The sequence below is a fragment of the Callorhinchus milii genome, unplaced genomic scaffold (assembly GCF_018977255.1).
Source record: "Callorhinchus milii isolate IMCB2004 unplaced genomic scaffold, IMCB_Cmil_1.0 Scaffold20, whole genome shotgun sequence".
In the NCBI taxonomy this organism is placed as follows: Eukaryota; Metazoa; Chordata; class Chondrichthyes; order Chimaeriformes; family Callorhinchidae; genus Callorhinchus; species Callorhinchus milii.
In genome coordinates this window covers 9,448,049-9,470,972 of record NW_024704761.1, presented here as the reverse complement: position 1 = coordinate 9,470,972, position 22,924 = coordinate 9,448,049, and the positions used below count along the sequence as shown (strand labels likewise).

At 44.6% G+C, this 22,924-nt stretch overlaps 2 protein-coding genes across 2 annotated transcripts in view; both read left to right on the top strand.

The window, feature by feature from the left end:
* The window catches only part of pkd1b (polycystic kidney disease 1b), a 58,934-nt gene extending 52,709 nt beyond the window's left edge, over positions 1 to 6,225 (top strand). Inside the window, exons 42-46 of the mRNA XM_042342566.1 lie at positions 249 to 423; positions 1,232 to 1,519; positions 2,006 to 2,140; positions 2,951 to 3,265; positions 4,446 to 6,225. Of these exons, the coding sequence (XP_042198500.1) occupies positions 249 to 423; positions 1,232 to 1,519; positions 2,006 to 2,140; positions 2,951 to 3,265; positions 4,446 to 5,171 (1,639 nt within the window). The 3' untranslated portion in view covers positions 5,172 to 6,225. The remainder of the gene's footprint in view (positions 1 to 248; positions 424 to 1,231; positions 1,520 to 2,005; positions 2,141 to 2,950; positions 3,266 to 4,445) is intronic.
* Positions 6,226 to 7,857: 1,632 nt separating this feature from the next.
* On the top strand, positions 7,858 to 22,880 carry tmem260 (transmembrane protein 260). The gene is made up of 16 exons (XM_007888495.2): positions 7,858 to 8,057; positions 9,882 to 9,913; positions 10,815 to 10,966; positions 11,527 to 11,704; positions 12,268 to 12,381; positions 12,756 to 12,935; positions 14,456 to 14,496; positions 15,111 to 15,197; positions 16,393 to 16,504; positions 17,450 to 17,622; positions 18,286 to 18,457; positions 19,965 to 20,113; positions 20,915 to 21,091; positions 21,258 to 21,311; positions 21,878 to 21,968; positions 22,266 to 22,880. Exons 1-16 carry the CDS (start codon positions 7,892 to 7,894, stop codon positions 22,524 to 22,526), a joined length of 2,139 nt encoding a protein of 712 aa, XP_007886686.1. The 5' UTR covers positions 7,858 to 7,891; the 3' UTR covers positions 22,527 to 22,880.
* Positions 22,881 to 22,924: the final 44 nt, after the last annotated feature.

The window sequence follows — 22,924 nt, the reverse complement described above, 5'->3', positions numbered from 1 at the left end:
CAAAGCACTCGACAGTCAAGGAGGTACACCCGAACTGGGGGGCTGGGATCAGGAGGGTGGAGGTCAAGGAAGGTGGGGAGTAGAAGGGTGACCGAAGGCCGAAGAGGAAGCACGGGCTTTGAAGGTGGCAAGGGAGGGGGCGAGGCGAAGGGACTGTGGGATTGAGCTCCAAAAGGGTGGATGCGGACCAAGTTGGTTGCGTCTTTATTTTCCCTCAGTTACTGAGCCCTGTTTTATCCCTCTCACAGGACCAGAGCTGTGTTTGTGGAGTTCACTCAGTACAATCACAATGTGGATCTACACGTGGTGCTCACGCTGCTGCTGGAGTTCCCAGCTGTGGGATCAGTGGCGTCGACTGTTGACATTAAACCTATTACCATGATGCGCTCGAGCCAGGGCGCTAACCTGCAGCTGGTGATGATGGTAAGTGCTGTGTAGCAACTCACAGACTGAACTCTTACCAACGAGACTATTTCAATAAAACACAAAAACGCCAGAGCTCTTTCTGTAAAGGAAGATGCTTATAGAATAATAATCCTTACATTTGATATAGCGCTTTATCACATCGTTCAGACAACAACAACAGCAGCAAGATTACATTTGTATAGCGCCTTTCACGTCGGGAGGACGTCGCAAGGTGCTGAGACGCCTCAAAGCGATTCACAGAATACACAGTAAATTGAATTGACTGTATACTTTATGGGCAAAACACGGCAGCCAATTGCCCACAGCAGTGTCCCCCAAACAGTCATGCATTGAGTGTCCAAATTTTGTTTAATCATTCCGTTCAGATAACTTTAATCTGCAAACATTTCTCGTCTACGTTAACTTTATTAATGGAGTCCTGTAGCTCAGCAGTTAGAGCCGTTGCTTCACAAGCGAGAGACCTGGGTTTGATTCCCAGCAGGGTGAAATGTTGGGCAACTTTCCTTACTCCACATGCCTCTGTTTGTACCTAGCAGTAAGTAGGAACCCGGTTGTTAGTCAATTGATAAATCGCTTTTCCGGGGGTAATAATTCCTTAAAAAAATCTGCTGAGATTGGCATCTGGTGTCAGAGGGAGGAGGTTCCCTTTGGAACTTGACACACTTGACCACTATTCATCTACTGAGTTCTTTCTTGCACAGCTTAACTGCTCAGCTAACATATGATAATAATAATTACGATTATGATTAACATGTTGCTGCTGGTTCTGCTATTAACTGTTTCCTCCCATCCGCCCTGTGTCCAGGTGTTGCTGCTCCTCTTCAGTCTGGGTTTTCTGTTTGGAGAGGGCTGCGACCTGAGGAGAGAGCGGTTGGCATATTTCACAGAAGGCTGGAGGTATCTTCAACTCCTGATCATCCTCCTGTGCGTGTTGACCTCCGCGCTCCACTTCGGTCGCCTCTCGTCAGCCGACGTACAGTTTGAACACTACAAGCAGAACCCGTGGGTCTTCACCAACTTCTACCACGTGGCATTCTTGGCGGAGGTGGTCACTGACCTCAGTGCTGTTCTGCTAACCATTCTGACTATGAAGGTAAACAGTGCAAGCTTGGGGTGGCCACATTTGTTTTCTCCCCTCCCTCCCCATCTTCAATTCCCACCTAAAGACCTTCCTTTTTGATCGTGCTTGCGGTCATCTCCCACTCCCCTCTCCCCTTGGCTCGGCATCAGACTCTGCCACTGTCAAGCACTCCGCAATGCTACTCCGCATGAAGGGCGTTATATAAATGCAAGTCGTCATCGTTGTCGTTGTTGTTACACTGAGTAAATCTTACCTTTCCAGGTTTTACTTCTTGAATTGCTGTGTTTTACTGTGAATTACTTTGGCCTTCTTTCAAGATTTAATTATTAAGATTTAAATTCATACAAATATTTATAAAAAATATAAAAAGGGGGAAACGAGGAGTCAAAGCCTTACAATTGCACTTGTGTTTGTGCGCTGAGCAGTGATGAACATTATTGCCTATAGTCTTGCGTTGGGGCATTAACTAAATTGTGGCTTATACTGTTTTATCTGCAGATTGTCCGGCAGCTGCGGTTTGTCCGTAGATGGTGTACATTTGGGAAGGCGATTGAGCATGCGTTGCAGGAGCTGGTGGCTGCCGTCCTGATGTTCTTCTTGCTTGTTCTGGTCTACGCACAATGTGGCTATATGGTGTGTGTCAGAACCTTTTATAGTGCAACACAGGAGCACTGCACCACAACCTGATCTACTCGTGCGTGCACCATACTGTGGGACACAGTGCGGAAGGTGTGGAGGCCACACTCTGGGGCAATACTGCTCCCGTATCTAGGGAGACTCTCTCCCAACATCTGTCTCACACTGCTTCACAGAAAGGTCTTGCTGTTTGACAGCTGATGATTCCCTACTTTACCCTCCATCCTCTTTCTCTCTCTATCTTTTGTTTGTTTGTTGATGCTCTGTTCTTTCCTTTCTTGCCTCACATTGTGGAGGTTGGCTGGTAACTCCCTCCCTGCCCTTTGTACACCTTGGCCAGCGGGTGGAAGTCACTCAACGCAGGCTCATGTGATTCGATTTTTAATTCTCACCCCCTCGCCTTATACGCTCAATGTTTCCTTATCCATTGTCATACTCTCCAATGCCATAGACTGTGGAGAATAGCAAAGGAAAACTCATACAGGGGCTTAAGTACTCAAACGCCACTGGCCCATTTTTAAAATAATTCAGTTTAAACAGTTCACACCATGAAACAAAATAATAAAAATAATAATAACAATAATCCTTGCATTTGATATAGCCCATTTTTTTGAGACATCTCAAAATGCTTCACAGGATATACTGTAAGGTGAATTGACTATATTTTGTGGGCGAAACGTGGCAGCCAATTGCGCACAGCAGTGTGCCACAAACAGTCGTGGATTGAGTGACCAAATTATTATTTTTTTAAAAATGATTGAATGGGCTGTTTATACCTCAACCATTCTTCTCTTCTATTTCTTTCAGATGTTTTCCCCGGGACTGGAGGACTTCAAGACTTTCAGGCGTTCTCTTCTGTCTCTGATAGCATTGCTCCGCGGACTGGTGACGCTGCAGCGTGCAGTCCAGCAGTATCCTGCATCTGGGTCCATTTACTTCATCAGCTACCTGGCCTGCCTACTGTGGATTATGGCTCGGCTCTTCAGCGCCATCATCATTCACAGCTACAAGGTGGTCCGAGCAGAGATGTACCGACCCGCCATCGAGCCACAGGACTACGAGATGATAGAGTTCTTCATCAAAAGGTTCAAGCTTTGGATTGGCCTCAGCAAAGCAAAGGAGGTAACTGCCTTGTTGCTCAGGGTTGATGTCTCAGCGTTTCGCCCATAAAATATAGTCAATTCACTTTACAGTATATTTTGTGAAGCTCTTTGAGACATCTCAAAGACATGATGAGGCCTACATCAAATCCAAGGATTATTACTAATAATAACTAATCGTGGTAGTAATAACTATTACTAATTGTGGAGTCCTGTAGCTCAGTGGTTAGAGCACTCGCTTTGCAAGTGAGAGACCTGAGTTCAATTCCAGGCAGAGGGCGAAACCTTGGGCAAGTTTCCTTACTCCACACAGAGCCTAATAATAAATGCATCAAATGCAAGGATTATTATGAGCATTAACTACTGGGTAGACTTTAGACACAGGCAGCGACTGCGCATCAATTGCTGTGCACAGCTTCAGATACAGGACAGTACTGGTTATAGCTTCAGATACAGGACAGGTATCTTGAAATCTTTCAATTAGGAAAATCTAGTTTATTGTGTTCATCTGCCTCAACAACCTCAACTTTACAACAACAATTTTAAGATGTTATTAAACTAAAGCAACAGTCAGATATGATCTTAGCTCCTCTTTCACCGCATTTCGTGGAGTCCTGTAGCTCAGTGGTTAGAGCACTCGCTTTACAAGTGAGAGACCTGAGTTCAATTCCAGGCACAGGGCGAAACCTTGGGCAAGTTTCCTTACTCCACACAGAGCCTAATAATAATCCCTCCAAAACAAAAAACAATAATAAATTGGTCATTTTCAATCTACGACTGTTTGTGGGACATTGCTGTGTGCAATTGGCTGCCGCGTTCGCCCACAAATATACAGTCAATTCACTTTACAGTGTATTCTGTGAAGCGCTTTAGGACGTCCTCCCGACGTGAAAAGCGCTATATCAAATGCAAGGATTATTATTATTATTTATTAGTAATTAATGCAAATTGTAATTGTTTAGCCCGCAAGATACATTTAACAATATATTCTGTGATATATCAGAGATATAAAAATTATATCAAATGCAAGGATTATTATCATTATTATTGTATTCTGACCTGGATGAGTTATTGTGTAACTCGGTGCTCAATGCAAACGGTACATCAGAGAAGTTAAATGAATTGTGTTGCTAGTCTTCCTGGCTTTAGTTGTTAGCCTTATTAAGTGAAAATCCTCGTCTCGCTTCTTTATTTCATTGCAGTTTCGTCACAAGGTCAAATTTGATGGAATGGAATCTCTACCGTCACGGTCCTCCCGAAATTCCAAACTCTCCCGATTTCCCTCAGTCAGCGCTGACTCCCATTATTCTGATTCCTCCATCTCGTCTGGATCCATGCGCTCCGTAGATCTAAATATCCCAGAGAGCCCAGCCGGAGTGGCCTACGATGTACAACTTTATCTGGATCGACTCTTGCCCACGGTTAACAGCCTCCTCGGTCAGTTTGACCGGGTTAATAAAGTTACCTATGACTTGTATCAGATTGAGGCTGGTTTGGAGTCGGTCCAATGCAAAATTAACACGAGGAAACAGAGCCAGGTGAGCAGAGAAATGGTTAATGTGCAGAAAAGGATGAACCATCCAGCTACCATGCAGCTTGTGCTGCCAAGGACTTATAGCACGTTTTCTGAATCTGCTGTCTCTGGCCTGCGCCCGAGCAAAGGCCAGGATTGTGAAAACCCAGCAGAGAAGAGCGAGCCAACACAACAGTCCTCAGTGGGACCTAGTCGAGCCTCTGGCAGAAGAGCCTGGCAATCTGGACCACCCCTGTCAGCAGACTTGAGCCAGAGGCATTCGCCGGCCTCGAACCCTGCAGCAAAACCAAGGCCGAAGAGTGAAGACGGGAAGGACCGAGCAACGAACATGCATCAGGCGCCAATTAAGAGGAGAGCTTGGCAGATGGAGAGTGCTGGGGGAGCCCACCACTGATTGCAGGTAACAGGCAGGAGGATACACTGTAATCCACATGTCTGTACTGACTTCAACCAAATGTGAAATGAAAAGCATAAAGACGGTAAATTTAGTCATAGATAAGGAGGGTTTTTATAGTCCATGTGATACGAGCCAGGATTGACCTTGGCCTTGTGCGTGTTGGATTTGGGCTACTTTGAAATTCCTCTCACACTGCTTCCAAACCACAAACGTGACGTGGTATTCTATAATTCCAGTTACACATTTTGGTTCAGAAATGTTCTCATTCGTCGTTTTAAACAAGTCACCCATTAATGTCTACTGGTACATCATCAATATTGCTTGCTTTCCCTACTCTGACTTGATATAGAAGGTAAAGATTTTAGCTTATTGGGTAGTCCAAACAAGTCCTGCTTTTTTTTTGTTGCAACAGACCGAATCGTGTTTTGTAACACATTCCCTGACTGAATGATGCTGCACAACATTTATAACACATCCCCTCCACCTGCTCTCATTGACCGACTGACTGACAATGCGAGAGAGTCACACCATTGATCACAAGTGGCGCTGTTAACCACAAGTGGCAAATGAAGCTGAGTCAATTAAATCATTTATAAAGGAATCAGAGAGAATTAGGATATCGAAAGTGCGTGGGGAAGAGCAGACAAATGGGATTAGGACAGATAAATAGAGGATTTAACTGACTGGATTGATGGCCTTTTGTGCTAAGATTTGAATAGTTTTTTCACTGATTGATGATCAGCGTGTGAGACACTTATTATGCTTATAATGTTGTGACTACAAAGTGAGATGGAAATTAGTACAATGGAAAACAAGGACTGAGTACAGCATCGTCTGACCTGAAAGAAGAGGGCATCAGAATTTAACAGACAGCAAAGAAAATAAACAGAGAAAAACAATGAAGGTAAAAGCAAAGCAATAAAAGAAATGGTTTCAACGGGAGCTAGGAGCAGTGAAGAAAAAAATCAACAACCGATCAAGCGAAATATTCAGTGAAACAAGATACTGTATTAATAATAATAATCCTTGCATTTGATATAGCGCTTTTCACGTCGGGAGGACGTCCCAAAGCGCTTCACAGAACACACTGTAAAGTGAATTGACTGTATATTTGTGGGCGAACGCGGCAGCCAATTGCGCACAGCAATGTCCCACAAACAGTCGTAGATTGAAAATGACCAATTTATTATTGTTTTGTTTTTTGGAGGGATTATTATTAGGCTCTGTGTGGAGTAAGGAAACTTGCCCAAGGTTTCGCCCTCTGCCTGGAACTGAACTCAGGGCTCTCACTTGTAAAGCGAGTGCTCTAACCACTGAGCTACAGGACTCCACAAAATGCGGTGAAAGAGGAGCTGAGATCATATCTGACTGTTGCTTTAGTTTAATAACATCTTAAAATTGTTGTTGTTGTAAAGTTGAGGTTGTTGAGGCGGATGAACACAATAAACTGGATTTTCCTAATTGAAAATTTCATTTATTGCTCCTTTCTTTCCAAGATACCTGTCCTGTATTTGAAGCTGTGCACAGCAGTTGATGCGCAGTCGCTGCCCGTGTCTAAAGTCTACCCAGTAGTTAATGCTCATAATAATCCTTGTATTTGATATAGCGCCTTACCCTGTCATCGAGATGTCTCAAAGCGTATCACATAACACGTCGTAAATGGATTGACCGTGTATTTTGTGGGCGAAACATGGCCTGCAGCTGTCCCTGTGCGAAACATTCATGGAGTGACCGCATTTTTTTTTGGAAAGATTTATCACCCCCGGGAAAGCAACCCACCAATCGACTGAACACCCGGGCTGCTGCTTATCACTTGGTAAACAGGCGCGTGGAGTCAGGAAACTTCACCCCGGCCAGGAATACGAAAGAGGTGCTCTCGCTCACCAGGCGAGGACGCCAACAACTACACTCACGGGACCGCACTTTATCTGACGTCGTGCATAGTAAACTGTCCCTGAGTGTGAAGCTGTGCCCAGGGTGGGTGGTGTGGGGGGTTGGGGAGTGGGTGGTGTGGGGGGTTTGGGAGTGAGGGGGTGGATGGTGTGGGTGGATTTGGGAAGTGGGGGATGGGTGGTGTGGGGAGGGGTGGTGTGGGGGGGGTTGGGGAGTGGGTGGGGGGGGTTGGGTGGTGTGGGGGGGGGGTTGGGGAGTGGGTGGTGTGGGGTTGGGGAGTGGGGGGTCGGTGGTGTGGGGGGGGTTGGGGAGTGGGGGGGTGGGTGATGGGGGGTTGGGGAGTGGGTGATGTGGGGGGGGTTGGGGAGTGGGTGGTGTGGGGAGGGGTGGTGTGGGGTGTGGGGAGGGGTGGTGTGGGGGGGGTTGGGTGGTGTGTGGGGGGTTGGGGAGTGGGGGGGTGGGGAGTGGGGGGTGTGGTGGGGGGGGCTGGGGTGGGGGGGTTGGGGTGGGGGGGGTTGGGGTGTGGGGGGGGTTGGGTGGTGTGCGGGGAGTTGGGGAGTGGGGGGTGGGTGGTGTGGGGGGGGGTTGGGGAGTGGGGGGGGTGGTGTTGGGAGGGGTTGGGGAGGAGGTAGTGGGTGGTGTGAGGGGGAGTGGGGGGGCGCGGTGTGGGGGAGTGTGCTCTGGCAGTGGTAGCCAGTGCGCAGGCGCGCTGAGTGGATCCGCGCAGCTTCCGCGCTGCCCTGTCCCGGCATGCCCGGCGCTGCCCTGTCCCGGCATGCCCGGCGCGGGGGAGCGGGTGACGGTTTCCCTGGAGACGGCGACCGATGAAGACCCGGGCGGCCCGCGGGCCTGAGCCGGGGCCTGGGCCTGGGGTCGACACTGAGCCGTGTCAAAGCCGGGCCGGCTGGGCGGCCAACTGGCTGCTCTTCTCCCTGGTGTCTGCCGTGTACCTGCGGACCCTACACCCGTCTGTTCCGGGCGGGGACTCGGGTCAGTGCGCGGGGTGTGGGCGGACAGGGAGGTCGGGCCGCCCGGGGGCACTCACTCACTCACTCACTCACTCACTGCTGTGGGACTCGCAGCGAAAAGCCCACAAAGAGGAGTGGGGGGGGGGAGGGTGTGGGAGAGGAGTGGGCGGGGGGGTGTGGGAGTGGGGGGGGGTGGGAGAGGAGTGGGGGGTGGGCAGAGGAGTGGGGGGGGGGGAGAGGAGTGGGGGTGGGACAGGAGTGGGGGGGGTGGGAGAGGAGTGGGGGTGGGCAGAGGAGTGGGTGGGGGGCAGAGGAGTGTGGGGCGGAGGGAGGGAGAGGATCTCTTTAATAATAGTAATAATCTGTGTACCCACAAAATATACGGTCAACTCACTTTACAGTGCGTCCCTATCCCTGCGAAGCGCTTGGAGACGTCTCGAAGACGTGATGAGGCGCTGTGTCAAATGCCGGGATTGGTATTAGTATTGGATATAAGCGCTTTGTCACACTGTCGAGACGCCTCCGAGCGCTTCACAGCGTGTACTCTAAAGCGGATGATCTGTATTTTGTGGGTGAAACGCAGCAGACGGTTTGTGCACAGCAATGTCCCCCGTCCCCCCATCCAACAGCCATGGACTGAGCGACCAATTTTACTTGTGTTGTGCCAGGACACCGGGGGAGGTTACCTTCGGTTTGAATAGTGTCAGGGGATCTTTAACATCCACCTGAACCGGCAGACGGGACCTCGGTTTAATGTCTCATCTGAAGGAGCTGAATTGGCACTGGGTTTGGTGAATGGAAGGTGGGAATCGAGACCTTCCACCATGGGGGTCTCGCTACTCCGATACCTGAGCCAAGCAGGTCCACGGTGACACTGGTGACTGTGTAATCCGATTCTGTTTACGTTGACAGTACTTGCAGGGGCAGAGCGGTCACTGTGATTCTTCCCACTTGCTTCCTGTTTAATCCTGCAAGCCAAAGCATTAATGGGTAGGGTGGTCCTCGCTGGACAAAGCAACGAAAAGTTAGCCAGATGCTCGTCGCAATATATTGCTATTAGATGTCTATCCAGCCTTGGCTGTTTCGCCCACAAATATACGATCAATTCACTTTACAGCATAATCTGTGAAGAGCTTGGAGACGTCTTGAAGACGTGAAAATCGCTATATCAAATGCAAGGATTATTATTATAGAGCAAGAAGACTACAGAACAGAAAGGAAAAATAATAAATAAAAGTGTGATTAATTATTTTGTCAATGTGAACCCAATGCAAGGGCAGTTTATTTTTTTGTACCCAGTTTGTGTTCTATTATATAATAATAAAAAATAAATCCTTGCATTTAATGTAGTGCTTTTCATGTCGTCTAGATGTTTCAAAGCTCTTCACAGAATGCAAAGTGAATTGACTGTATATTTTGTGGGCGAAACGCAGCAGCCAATTGCGCACAGCAGTGCCCCACAAACAGTCGTGGATTGAGTGACCAAATTATTATTGTTTTTTCTTGAGGGATTATTATCAGGAGTGCGGAGTAAGGATACTTGCCCAAGGTTTCGTCTTGGGAGTAGGTATCGGGAATTGAACCCAGGCCTCTCGCTTGCAAGGCGAGTGCTCTAACCCCTGAACTACAGGACACCTCACTTCATACCTGTGCATCACCAACTCAGCACTTATTGAGTGACAATAAAGGGCGGAATCAGGCTCCTTATTGTGGCCAGTTTCAGAGCAATAAAGAGAAACTCCTTTAGTCAGCGTAGAGGGCTATGTTGGTGTGTGATGTTTGTGGGGTGGGGAATAACAACCAGCTGGTTTTGGAAGAAGTAAATGATGCATTCTTTTTTCAATAGGTGAGCTGATCACTGCTGCATGTGAGCTCGGAGTAAGTGTATTTTGCATTTGTTAACTGAACAAGCTTGAATAGCTAAAATGGACTTTCAAGCCTGCTGTAACATTTAATTTTACTCTATTTTAATTCAGTTCACTGAACATACTAACGTGAGCATTTGTTGTGGAAACTTATCAATATTTCTTTAAATTTTTTATTTCCCATCCCCCTTTTTCTAACTTGGTAACCTTCTGTCTCTCCTTTTCATACTGAGAGAGCACAACGAGCAACATAGTTTCTGCTGACATCACTTTGTAGTCAGTTATTTACCAAATACAACTGTCTTGTCACAAAATATTTATGGAGGTAGTTCATTGGGTTAAATTGGGATGTTTCTCCCCCAATTCATGCACTTTCCAGTAGTGATCACCAGATGGCAATCCAGGCTTTAGATCATCTAACTCCATACATACCAGTCATTGAACCTGAACCCTCCCTGCTCTGTACGGCTCAACACCACAGTTACCCACTGAATTGTCACAGGATTTGTTTTTAATTTTAAACAGTTTATCAGTTTTAAATTGCCCCTGCTTCTTTCAAAATGGTAGCTGAATGTGCCTCTACCAAATCATCCCATAACTCAACAGGTTTGTTTCTGAAGGACTGAAAAGTGGGCGAACCTGTCAGCAGTGAATAATAATAATAATAATCCTTGTATTTAATATAGCGCCTTATCACGTCTTCGAGACGTCTCAAAGCGCTTCACAGAATATACTGTAGTGAATTGAATTGTGAATTGACTATATTGTGGACGAAACTCCCACAAAATATACGTGTCTTCCTGTATGATGGCTTCCTGTGAAGTGATAAGTAACCTGTGCGGGAATTCTGTTTGTTTTCAATTCCAGTTGCTATAAATGTTTAATGAGAGCTTTTATTTCTGTTTCACTGGCAGGTGGCACATCCTCCCGGTTATCCCTTGTTCACTCTTTTGGCAAAACTGGCAATAACGTTTGTCCCACTGGGATCAGTTGCATTCAGAGTGAATTTGCTCAATGCGATGCTTGGGGCAGCTACGGCATCTTTGCTATTTCACACAGTTCTCAGGTTAGTTTAATTGACGTGGCTGTTGCATTTGGACCCTTTTATGAAGCTACAGTTTAAACTGCGCATGCTTGAGTCAGGGCAACTGGCTTTACTGGACAAAAAGTCCAAAGTGAGTTGTTCCCGAGTTTCAATTTGGCTGAAAACCAAACAGCATTTTAGCTAGGAAATCTCATCATTTGATGTTTCCATCTTATCTCTGCCCCTTTCCCCTCCTCTCCATCTCTGATCTTCTGGTGAATTCTTCCCCGTTCTCTGTGTCTGACCATTCAATGTGTTCTTTCATCTGTATCTTTGTCTCTTAATACTATCCTTTGCAAAAGTAGCATTCATATGTGCAACTCTGTTTTGTTCGCATACCCTCAATTATATGGCTTTTTTGTCATATATTAATAGTGTTATTATTATCAGACACCTGTAGCTGACCAAAGAAAATTCTACATATGATTACACTTTATTGTATTTAAATCCGAGTGATGAGGCTGATTTAAGACAAGTCTCTTACAAACAGGGGTAGGAATCTATTTGCAGATAATTTTCAATTCAATGTCGTGCATTTCCAGATTGTCTGGTTCATGTGCTGGAGGCATACTCGCGGGCGGGCTGTTTGCGTTCTCCCAGCTGGCATGGCGGTGGTCCACAGCAGCGGAGGTGTTCAGCCTAAACAATTTCTTTGTGGGTGTCCTGATGGTCCTCGTGGTCAGCTTCAGCACAGCACCTACAGCACAAGAAAGGTCAAAGGTAAAGAAAAAAAGCCTAAAGCAGGGCTCTGGATGCGTCAAATGCAAGGATTATTATATTATATATTGTTGTTGATTCTAGCATTTGCAGCAGGTGATTGGAGTGAAGCTTGCTTTGCAGTGTGAGAATGTGAATTACATATCCTGGGATGTTCTGTGTTTTGTTAAGCAGCTTGTTCTCTTCTGTTAAAGCTCCATCAGGTTCATGAGTAGCAAGACAAAAGATCTTTTTGTCTCTGGAAATTTATTTGTACTCTACTTTGAACAAACGCTAGGATTTGGGACAGCTTACATGTCTATACGATGCTATATGCTCCTGATTGCCTGTAAATCTCTCCAACACATAGAAACACAGAGATAATTCACAAAAACATTCTTGTTGTTGTTCTCTTGACCTATACTTAATCCTTTTTAAGGTAGGGTGCTCAAAATTAAATACCAAATGTGGCCTCACCAGTGAATCTCTATGAGGATAGTGTTTCTTCTCTTGAGTTAGTTAAAACTGGAGTTTTGGTGCCTGGGTCAGATAGCGACCCGAGACCTAATTCTCATGCTTTCCTTCAGATTTCCAGGCTGGGTGCATTCTGCTGTGGCCTGAGCCTGTGCAATCAGCACACTATCATTCTCTACTTGATGTGCATCATTCCCTGGGTTTTATTCAGACTGCAGCAAAAGAAGGTACAACATTGACCAAGTACGACACAGGTTCTGTAAGATCCAATATTAATCAACTGTAACATGTTCATATAACTATTTGTGCGTGTCTTATTTTCATTTGTGTGAATATATTTTCCCATGTCTGTGTAAATGTATACAAATGGAGGAATATGTTCATGTATCTACACAAACATTTATCTGTGTGTGTGCGCACACTCATATTTGCTTCTATGCATATGTGTGGAAGTATTGAGGTGTGTATATTTACTATATATAATATACATATGCTAATTATTGTCTGTGAACATACATGTCTACTCATGTCTGGCTATGCATGTATGTCACGTTAATTGTTTTTCAATTGTTTGTCAGTAACAATCCTATTTTGAACACAGGAACTCTCTCTGGTAGCCCTGGTGTGGTTAGGCCTGTGCTTCAGCGCTGGCTTACTCCCGTACCTGTACCTTCCCATCTCATCCTACCTCAACCAAGCTCGCTGGACCTGGGGAGATCAGACCACCTTGAGAGGCTTTATCACCCATCTCTTACGGGAGGAGTACGGGACATTCAACTTGGTAAAATGGCTACTATTTTGTCTCAATAACTGATATTTCTTGGATGTACTGCAGGTCTCATGCTGGGCCAGCTTTGCTTCAAAGGGTTTCCATTGAAGCATTTCCTTCTCCTGTGGTGTCTGGGCTATGGCTGTGGGGTCTTTGCTGAGATGTTCTTTGCCTAAGCTTTTGGTTGTAGACCACCAAAGCACAATCTTATTTTAGAGAGAATCTCCAGATGGGTAGGTGGGGAAACAGCCTACTGCCACAAGACTGCCTTCCTCCTGAGTTTATTTCTTTATGAACAGACGTGAGCACCTGATGGATGACTTCTGCTGGCTCTGAAAGTGAAGTAGATTAATTGATAAACGTTAACAGTTTTAAGCAAAAGATTTAGCAACTGGATGGGAACTTGGCTGGCCATCCAACTTTCCACAATAATGATAATAATAATCCTTGCATTTGATATAGCGCCTTATCACGTCTCTAGACATCTCAAAGCGCTTCACAGAATCTACTGTAAAGTGAATTGACTCTGTTTTGTGGGCGAAACAAGGTTCAAAGCAGCTCTAAGATTGGACATTGAAATCCCATGTGACTGCATCTCTGGATACAACTTCTACTTCCTTTGAATGTGAACAAGACTGAGGCCCTCCTGATTGACTCGCTCCAGCGCCTCAGCACCTCAGGCTCTGGCAACAACAACCTCCATGGTTGCACACTACAACTCACCAGCCAGTCAGGAACCTGGGTGTCTTGTTCGACCCTCAACTGTCTTTTCTTCCCTACATCCAAGCCATGACCCGCTCAGCCTTCTCTCATCTCCGTAACATCGCCCAACTCCGCCACTACCTCAACCCTCAGGCCGCTGAAACTCTTGTTCATGACTTCATCATCTCCAGGCTCAACTATGCAAATGTTCTGCTTGTCGGCCTTCCCAACTCCTCCCTCCACAGGCTGCAGATAATCTAGAACTCTGCAGCCCGTGTCCTCTCCCGCACCAAACTCCGTGACCCCATCTCCCCGACTCTCGCCCGACTCCATTGGCTCACTATCCTTCAGAGGATCCAATTTAAGATCCTGGTCCTCACATACAAAGCCCTCCATGGCCTCGCCCCACCCTACCTCTTCCACCTCTTAACCCCCACCAACCCGCCCGTTCCATCCGCTCAGCCGGCTCTGACTGCTCCACGTCCCCCAACCCACCCGCCCCACCATTGGCAGGAGAGCCTTCAGCCATTCTGCCCCCAATCTCTGGAATTCTATCCCCCAGTCACTCCGCCTCGGCCCCTCCTTAGCTTTCTTCAAGTCCTGCCTCAAGACCCTCCTGACCATGCAATCGGCCCACCCTCCCCTCCTTTACCCCCCCAACCACAACTCGGGTCTGAAATGCTGTACTCTGTCCAGCGCCTTGGGACGTCCTCCCAACGTGAAAAGCACTATACAAATGTAATGTTGTTGTTGTTGTTGATTGGAACTTTGGGAGAAACGTGTGAACAAGTGTGAGGCTTATTTTTGCATATTTTTGATTCTGTTCCTAGGCCAAATCTGAGTCAGGCTCGGGGATGCTTCAGATGTGCAGGTGAGTGATGGCGGGAGCTTGGGTTAAACTTTCCTGTCCTTTTTATCTTCGAAAACCAAGAGACAGTAGATTGCAAATAATTCTGTTCTCCTGACTGTCCATGTTCTCGCCCCCTCACTCTCTATTTTGAAAACCTGTCTAAAGAATCACTGCACCTTCAACCACCTTCCTCTACCCTCTTATCTCCCTTACAGCTTGGACACAGACTTTGTAAAGTATTTTGAGATATTCTGCCTATGTGAAAGACGCTATAAAAGTGTATTTTGATCAGATTCAGAATGCCAATATGCTCATCCATGGGTGAGAAGGTCCTTCTCATGGGAGAGTGGCTATATTAAAGCGCGTAATAATAATCTTTGCGGAGAGGATGGGCAGCAGGCAACCAGAGAAGGAGGGAGATTACACATGCCAATTTGTAAAACAGATTAAAAAAATATTCCTTTCTGCGCACACCTGTCTGCAACGATCAGACTGGGAACCAAGCTTCTGATAATGATGGGGAAGTGGCTTTTATTGGAGACACAGAGGTATGAGAGAAAAAGGAAATAGTAAATGGAATAAGTAATGAATGAAAATATTGACTACTTACTTTTGTATTTCTCTGTTCTCTACAGTTATCAGATGACACAAATGAAGAGGGAACTCACAGCTGCAGGGCCAGCACTAGCACTTGCAGCTGTCCTGCGCCACGGCTTCAGAAGGTATATTACAATCCAGAATATCCACTTGTAAAAAGCTAGAGTACAACAACTTGCATTTATGTAGCACCCTTCACCTGGACGGCATCTCGAATCGCTAGAGTAGAAGCAGGTATATAGGAGAGGTGCCTGAAGATTGGGAAGAAGGCAAACGTAATACCTATATATGATAGGTCTTAGGGGTGAGTCTACGGACTGTACCAATATGTTTGATGCCCGCAGTGTGTAAAAGTTTTAGAAGGAGTAATGAAGAATCTAAAAACGTACAGAACAATAAGGAGTCAACATGTCTTAATGGAAGGAAAGTTTCTGACTAATTAAGTTTCACAATACAATATTATATCTGTATAGTGCCTTTCACATTGGGAGTACGTCCCAAGGCGCTGATAGATGATAGATCATTCATGAATTTAATAGATCTGGCAGGTAAGAGGAACTCAGCAGATATCTATTCAGATTATTATTCAAAGCCTTTGTCAAAGTACCATAAAATACACAAAAATGCATTAAGATTGGAGGAACTTCTATATTGGTGTTCATTGTTGGGGCCACTGTTCTCAAATTACTAATTAGTTAAATTTACTGCGCAAACCAAATTGAGTTACTAATAAAGGGTACAGAATAGATTGGCTAGCTGGGCTAAAATGTGTCCGAGACCTGTGGCATCCCACTAATTCCCATCTTCCATTGCAATTGTACTCCAAGAACTACTATCCTTTGTTTCTTGATCCAGGCAATTGTTGATCCAACTTAGAAGTTCTCCCTTATTTTGTGTTTTTCAACTTTGTAAATCAATATGATAAATGTAAGGTCACAAGACTGGGACAGAATACATAAACGTAATGATATACTTACAGGACGGAACCCAGCAGAACGAACTTGGGTACCTTTTTTATTAAGTTTTCAAACTTCAGTGCAGTGAGCAGCAGCAGTGACAGCAAGAAAGGTAAACAGGAATTTAGTGTGTGTAGCTGAGGTATAGAGCCCAAGTCACAGGATGTAATAGCAGGAGACAGTTCGGATATTTATGCATGTTGATTAGAAAAATCCCACTCTTCCCTTTCCTCCCTCTCATACGGCCTTCATATCCATGTTTAATATTCGTCTTCAGCCTATTAGGAGATGTGCTCACTTTGGAGTGTGGTTGTTTTGAGAACAGCTAATTGTGATTGCTGACTAAATTAGTGATTTGTTGCAGGTCTCCTCAGGGTTCCGTCCTTTGGCTGTTCACAGTCATGCTCTGCTTGTACTCTCTGTTCTTTTCGTGGAGAGCTAATTTGGATATCACCAAACCTCTCTTCCTAGGAGTGGTGAGTCAACTGATTAACTTAACATCAATTTGATTTATTAATGGAATAATACCAATTCATTTTTCATTTCCTTGTATCATACACAACGAGAATTTGATGCTTTGAAATTTTTCAATTTAGCAAGAGAGCAGTTGGGTTTTGGGTGCAAATTAATTGGAAATAAAAACTATTTGATTAGATGATTGCATTGTTATAAGCCATTTCCAGGTTATCTTAAAATGCAAAATATATGACTGGGATTAAACAGCCAACCATGAGGTTAGAGCACAAGTCACGCGATGTAATAGCATAAAATATTGTCACCTCGCCCTCCCCCTTGCTCAGTGTCGTACTCCGCTATTAATTAAACATTAAATTATTAATGTAGTTTGGGGATGATTATTAAATGATCTTCAGGTGCAAGAAAGTATCTGTATTTCTGCAGTTACACAGAGCACTGACAAACTGGAGTATTGTCTCTTGAGCACTCCAGGCTTTTGAAAGATGTGCAATACTTTCTTTAGAGTAATTCCAGCACCAATTCATCCAAATAATAGCTGGGGTGAAGGGAATATGAGAGGCTGAGTAAAGATGGATTACATTCCCTATAGTTGAGGAGATTATGTGGTGAATTGATTGAAATGTTCGAAGAGATGGTGTAGAGGGAGCTAACGTATCTGACCTAAAGTACTTGATAGTTTAGATGACATTTTACTCTATGTGCCTCGTGCAGTGGCTTATAGCGACATTCTCCAGCATTAATATCCCTCATTTTATGGAATCCAAAATAATTTTTACAAAATGCTCAAAACATTGCTCATTCCGCTCTTAAAAATCAACACTGCAAATTGGTCATGAAAAGTGTAACTGATCAAATGCTGGTAAAGTTGTGATGGACAGGAGAACTTGATTAATAATAACATTGATTTAACATATGTTTTATTGCTGGTGCTTTTCAATTTGCAGGTAGAAAGGTTCTGGCTGCAGAGCAATCTAGTGGTGTGTGCTCTATCAGGCTGTGGTCTGGCTTCAGTCTGCTCCACGCTGCAGAGATTAATTGGAGTCAAAGAGATTGGTGAACGGGCTGAGTGGCTGACAGCCATTGTCCTCATTGCACTTCAACTGCATTTCAACTTCAGGTGTGGAATGGCTTTCAGCAACATCTGTCATTATAGAAACTAAATATAAGCCTCTCCTTGTATTAAGTGGAAATCGACAACAACTTGCATTTATACAGCTACCCCTCACACAGGGCAGTGTCCCAGAGCGCTTGACAGTGGCGCAGCACGATGCTGAGCTGGGGGCAGCGGGAGGTCACTGTAGGCAGGGTCGAATAGGAAGGTCTTCAGGTGGAAAGGCGGAGGGATAGAGGAAGAGCGTTCCAGAGTTTTGGGGCATAATGGCTGAAACTCTGAACTTTGAAGGTGTGACTGTGATCCGAATATTTGTACCAATGATGATTATTATTTTGTTACATGAATGGCATCTCTAAGGTGTATTATCCAGGAGACTGGACATACCCCACCCTAACAATCTGAAAATATCCCTTAACCTCTATTCTCTACTCTCTTCAACTATCTATTAATCCATGTTGCCACTTTCCATTTAAGCAAAAGTAATGTAATTGGATCTTTAGCCTCCACGTTAACAGGCTGATGGTACTTTGGCTTAACGTCTCATCCAAAGGGCAACACCACCCAACAGTGTCCACATCACTCCTGTCCACATCCAACCAAATATACAAGCATCAGAAAACTCTGTTGCATACTGTGTGTGTTCAAGCAATGTTCTTGTTTGTTTAGGAACTGTAACCAAAGTAGTAATTACGTTGTTGATAAGTTTGCAAGAAACATCTTGGAGAGCATGGATTCGAACGCTATTATCCTGATGAGGGGAGACCTGCCAGGAAACTCTTTACGGTACCTTCACTATTGTGAAGGACAGAGACCAAACATCAGCCTGGTGGATCAGGAGGTAAAGCAACTTACTCTCTTAACACCTTGACAAGTAATGGTGTCAGATTTGTGGTCCAAGTTATGATTATCACATTGAATGGGCACGTTGGTCAATGTATTGCTTTCCTGAAATCCGGAAGTGGAACCCCCTTGTTCAGTGTACATGTCATAGAAGCTGCGACGAGGGATGTCTGAGATTTTATGAAGCAGTGTTGAGGCTGAAAGGAGGATCTTTGTCATTAAAATCCTGGTCCTCACCTTCAAAGCCCTCCATGGTCTTGCTCCCCCCTGCCTCTCCGACCCTACCATCCTGTTCGCTCCCTCCGCACAGAGGCCTCTGGCCTGCTTCATGTCCCCCGCCTTGCTCGCCTCAGTATCGGTGGGCGGGCCTTCCGCTATTCTGCACCCACCTTCTGGAACTCCATCTCGCAGTCTTTCCGTCTTGCCTCCTCCCTCCCCACCTTCAATACCCACCTCAAGACCCTCCTTTCAATCTCCCTGCTTTCCCCCCCCACCACCCTGCCCTCTTCCCTCCCCCACCCCAACCCTGAGCTCAGGTCCATGACTGCCTATCCAGCACCTTGGGACGTCCTCCCGACATGAAAGGTGCTATATAAATGTAGTTTTGTTGTTGTTGTTAAAAGTCATCGAAAGGCCTGAGCCTTTATAAAATTAGGAGGTAGTTTTTCACCCAAAGGTTAATGGAAATCTGGAATTCTACCCCACAAGGCTGTGGATGCTGGATCCATTCACATCTTCAAGACTCAGCTGGATAGCTATTTGTTAGGTCAGGGTATTAAGAGATATGGGACAAGGGCGGATAATTGGACTTGAGGTACAGATCAGCCGCGATTTTATAGAATAGCGGAACAGGCTTGAGGGGCTGAATGGCCTACTCCTGCTTCTATGTTTAGAATTTAAAAATTGTTTTAATGAAGCTTCAGAAATACTGCATGAAAAAATGTGATTTTAAAAGTATGGCTAGATTAACAACAGGACATGAAGAAAGCGAGAAGTTAATGTGTAGCTGTGCGCCATTTTAACTAGGACAAACCTTTATTTCTTAGAGCAACCAGGCAGAAAGTTGCACAATATAATACTTTGAAGTGTTACGAGGAAATGTCATTGACGGTATAAATGGGTTCAGCAGAAAACTTTCTTGAATTGAATTTTGTCGATTCTTGAACAGAGGACAGACCAAGGGGATAATGTTATTTTCTCTCTGAAGCCCATTAACTGACCAGAGTATATTTCTGTGTGTGATGATGTGATCATCTTATCTCGTTACTCTTGCGTGAGTCCACAGCTGAAAACATGATTTGCTTCCTTGGAATTAAACAAAATAAGAAGTTAAATAACCAGTGAAAAATAAAAATGGTTTGTTAGCAGTGACTTCAGTGTGTTTTAATGACCTTATCTCCTTCTGCAGTTCATTTCAAATGTAATGATCAGTATAATAACCAATTTTCACAGCTGACTCAATAGATATCCAACATTAAGAACCAATTTGTATTTTTAATCTACAGATGATGACTTATGAATGGTACTTGCCTAAACTAGCAAAGCATCTGCCTGGAGTACACTTCCCAGGAAATCGGTGGCAACCTATGGAAGAAACGTTTTCTGATGGAACTATTACATTTAATCTACACCGTTTCCTCAATGAAAACAAACAGTAAGCGTTTGATACCAGCTTGTAGCTTCGTGGTTAGAGCACTTGCCTCGCAAGCGAGACACCTGGGTTTGTTTCCCGGCAGGGCGAAACATTGAGCAAGTTTCCTTACTCCACACGCCTCTGTTTAGCTAGCAGTAAGTAGTAACCCGGTTGAAAAATTATTTTCCGAGGCTAATAATTCCTTTAAAAAAATCCACGACTGTTTGTGGGACGCTGCTGTGCGCAATTAGCTGCCAGTTTCGCCCACAGAATGCACAGTCAATTCACTTTACAGTCTATTCTGTGAAGCGCTTTGAGAAGTCTCGAAGACGTGATAAGGCCCAATATCAAATGCAAGGATTATTATGTATTTTCTGTCTAGGAGCTCAGCAGCGAATGTTCTTCATTCTTCACTACATTCTGTGAATGTGTCAGGGACTCCCTGCTCAGCTCATGTGGCCACGATGCACAATCCACTTGCTCTGAGAAACTCCCATTTATCAGTTTTGGATCATTGCACCTAATGGCACAGTCGAGACCTTATTGACAGCATAGAGTAATAAGTAATGAGTATCTCCTACTGTGTGATTAGGATTTAACCTCCAGTAGATATGGTCAGATTTTAGTTGAGTAGTTTCATAAACATGCACTTACCTCAATTTTTAAATATTTAGAATTGATTTCTATTCTTGTGTTACAATTAAACTGTTTGTAGTGTTTAAATGCTGGAGCCTGTTTGGGGCTCTATCCAATATCTTAATAATAATAATAATATCTTAACTGCATACTACTGATAGAAAGATAATCTGCCTGTTTTTACAGCAAAGAAATATTTGTGTGCATAGGACTGCATGAGGGTGATCCTACCTGGAAATGGAGTTATTCTCTGTGGCCCTGGGGATGTTGTGAGAAACTTGTGCCTTCAAAAACAATTTTCAGGCCAGAAGATTGGATTCGGGTCACGAGTAACATGTACAACTGGACAGAGAAGTACGGAAGGTAGGCCTCGCTCTAGACTTTGCCTGGCACGGCTCTGCAGTCTGTTTCTGTGTGGATGTATGAAGAGCAGAGTGGGGAAGGAGAAGCGGAGGAATGGACACAGTTTGTTTTGGAGCGTGATGGTAGGGGCAGGTTAGGTGTGTGATGGGATGTTTTTCTATTTCAGCTTTGATCCTTTGTTGTGGGAAGCTGTAGCAAATGAAGAGATGTGGCAAGCAAGGTAACTCCTCCAAAATATTTTTTACAATTCTCTCTGTTTATACTCTCCGCTGAGAATCAGTGACAAAAGGGGCAAAGTTACAGAACATTTGGGCTTTTTAAGATGACTGAACGTTGCCCTCTGTGGTACATGAAGTTGCCTCTCCTGGGGGTGACGTTTCAGTTTTCTCCGAATCTAGAAACAAACTTAATTTGTGAGATGCTGTTGAGAGAAGAAGTAATGTCACTGAGAGCTTGTTGATGGGTTGGCATAAGGTTATTTTATTATTGACCAAATAGCATAATTTCCCTTTTAAAACGTCAATCTGGGTGTGAAATATTAAAATCTTTGCCATGTGTAAGATCAGAAACGAGGGTGAGTCTGTCTTTCGGCCCATCTACAAAAGAAAAAAAGACTTTACACACCACATGTGCATTCAGCCTTCAGAAAAATGTGAACAGGGACAGTAACAGGAATTACGAACTAACTGAATGGTTTGGGAGTCATGGAGTCTTTAATCAGATCAAAAAGAAAACTGCATGTTATTTGAAGTTTGACCGATTCCATGGGGGTTTGTGTTGTTTCAGGATGAAGACCCCTTTTTTTATTTTTGAGTTGGCAGAAAGGCCAAACCAAGCTGAATCAGCAACAGCTCAGCTCTACACATACGCTTACCAGGTAAGGCACTTCTACTTAATCTTATAACTATCACACCATTTATACAACTTCAGATTCAAAGTGTATTCAGCCATTCTGTCTCCGCTCTCTGGAACTCCAACCCTCCGTGCCTTTAAAACTCTTTAAGACCAACCTTTCTTCCCCCCCCCGCCCACCACCCCCATTAGCTGAACACATGGTTACATCAGAGTCTAATCAGACAGTGTAAATTATCCTTGCTGTATTCAGATATTTATAATAATAATATTAAATAAATTCAATAAAACTACTTCAGTTAATCTAATTACTTTCTCTCAGTTATACCAGGAGATGGTGAAGACAGAAGAACATCCAGTCAATTGGCACAAAAACTACGCCATAGCATGTGAAAGAATGCTACGTATCCATGCCCAAGCTGATGTTGCTGTTGACCCAGATTTTCTACTGTCAGAAACGATTAAACATTTCTCACTCTATGTGGAAAAAACAGAGGACGATCCTCAGAAGGATGCGATTACACAGATGGTGAGCCACCTCAAGTCAGAGCTACAGAGAATGAGAAAGCTGAGCAAAGGTTGACCGAAGGATTCTAAACTCATTAAAGGAAAAGGTTCAGTGGAGCTGGGAATGGAGGCAGAGAAGAGAGATAATTTTTCAACATGAATCGATGGCCTCTGAACACATGGTTACATCAGAGTCAAATCAGACAGATCACCAAGTCTGAAGCAAGTCTGGTCCGATTGACAGGAATGCTCAGCCATAACCAGGGCCACTCTGGTCTGTCTCATACTGTCTGACTCCTGCTATTCAAAGTACAGAATTTTTTTTGATCTTCTCATTTTGATCTTCTCATTCTAGAGAACAGCCCTGCAGGTAACAACAAGCCTTGGGTAATGTCATGACAGCTGTCATAAATAAAAGCTTCTGCTTTTACCCCTTGCAGCGTTCCTTTCTGTGGTCAGTGATCCTGTTCCAGC

What these genes read in the sequence shown, in the direction of transcription:
- tmem260 (XM_007888495.2), top strand. Translation starts at nt 7,892, where the DNA reads ATGAAGACCCGGGCGGCCCGCGGGCCTGAGCCGGGGCCTGGGCCTGGG. An exon ending in TGTTCCGGGCGGGGACTCGG is followed by an intron (nt 8,058 to 9,881) that starts GTCAGTGCGCGG and finishes TTTTTTCAATAG; the next exon opens with GTGAGCTGATCACTGCTGCA. An exon ending in TCAGCCTGGTGGATCAGGAG is followed by an intron (nt 18,458 to 19,964) that starts GTAAAGCAACTT and finishes TTTAATCTACAG; the next exon opens with ATGATGACTTATGAATGGTA.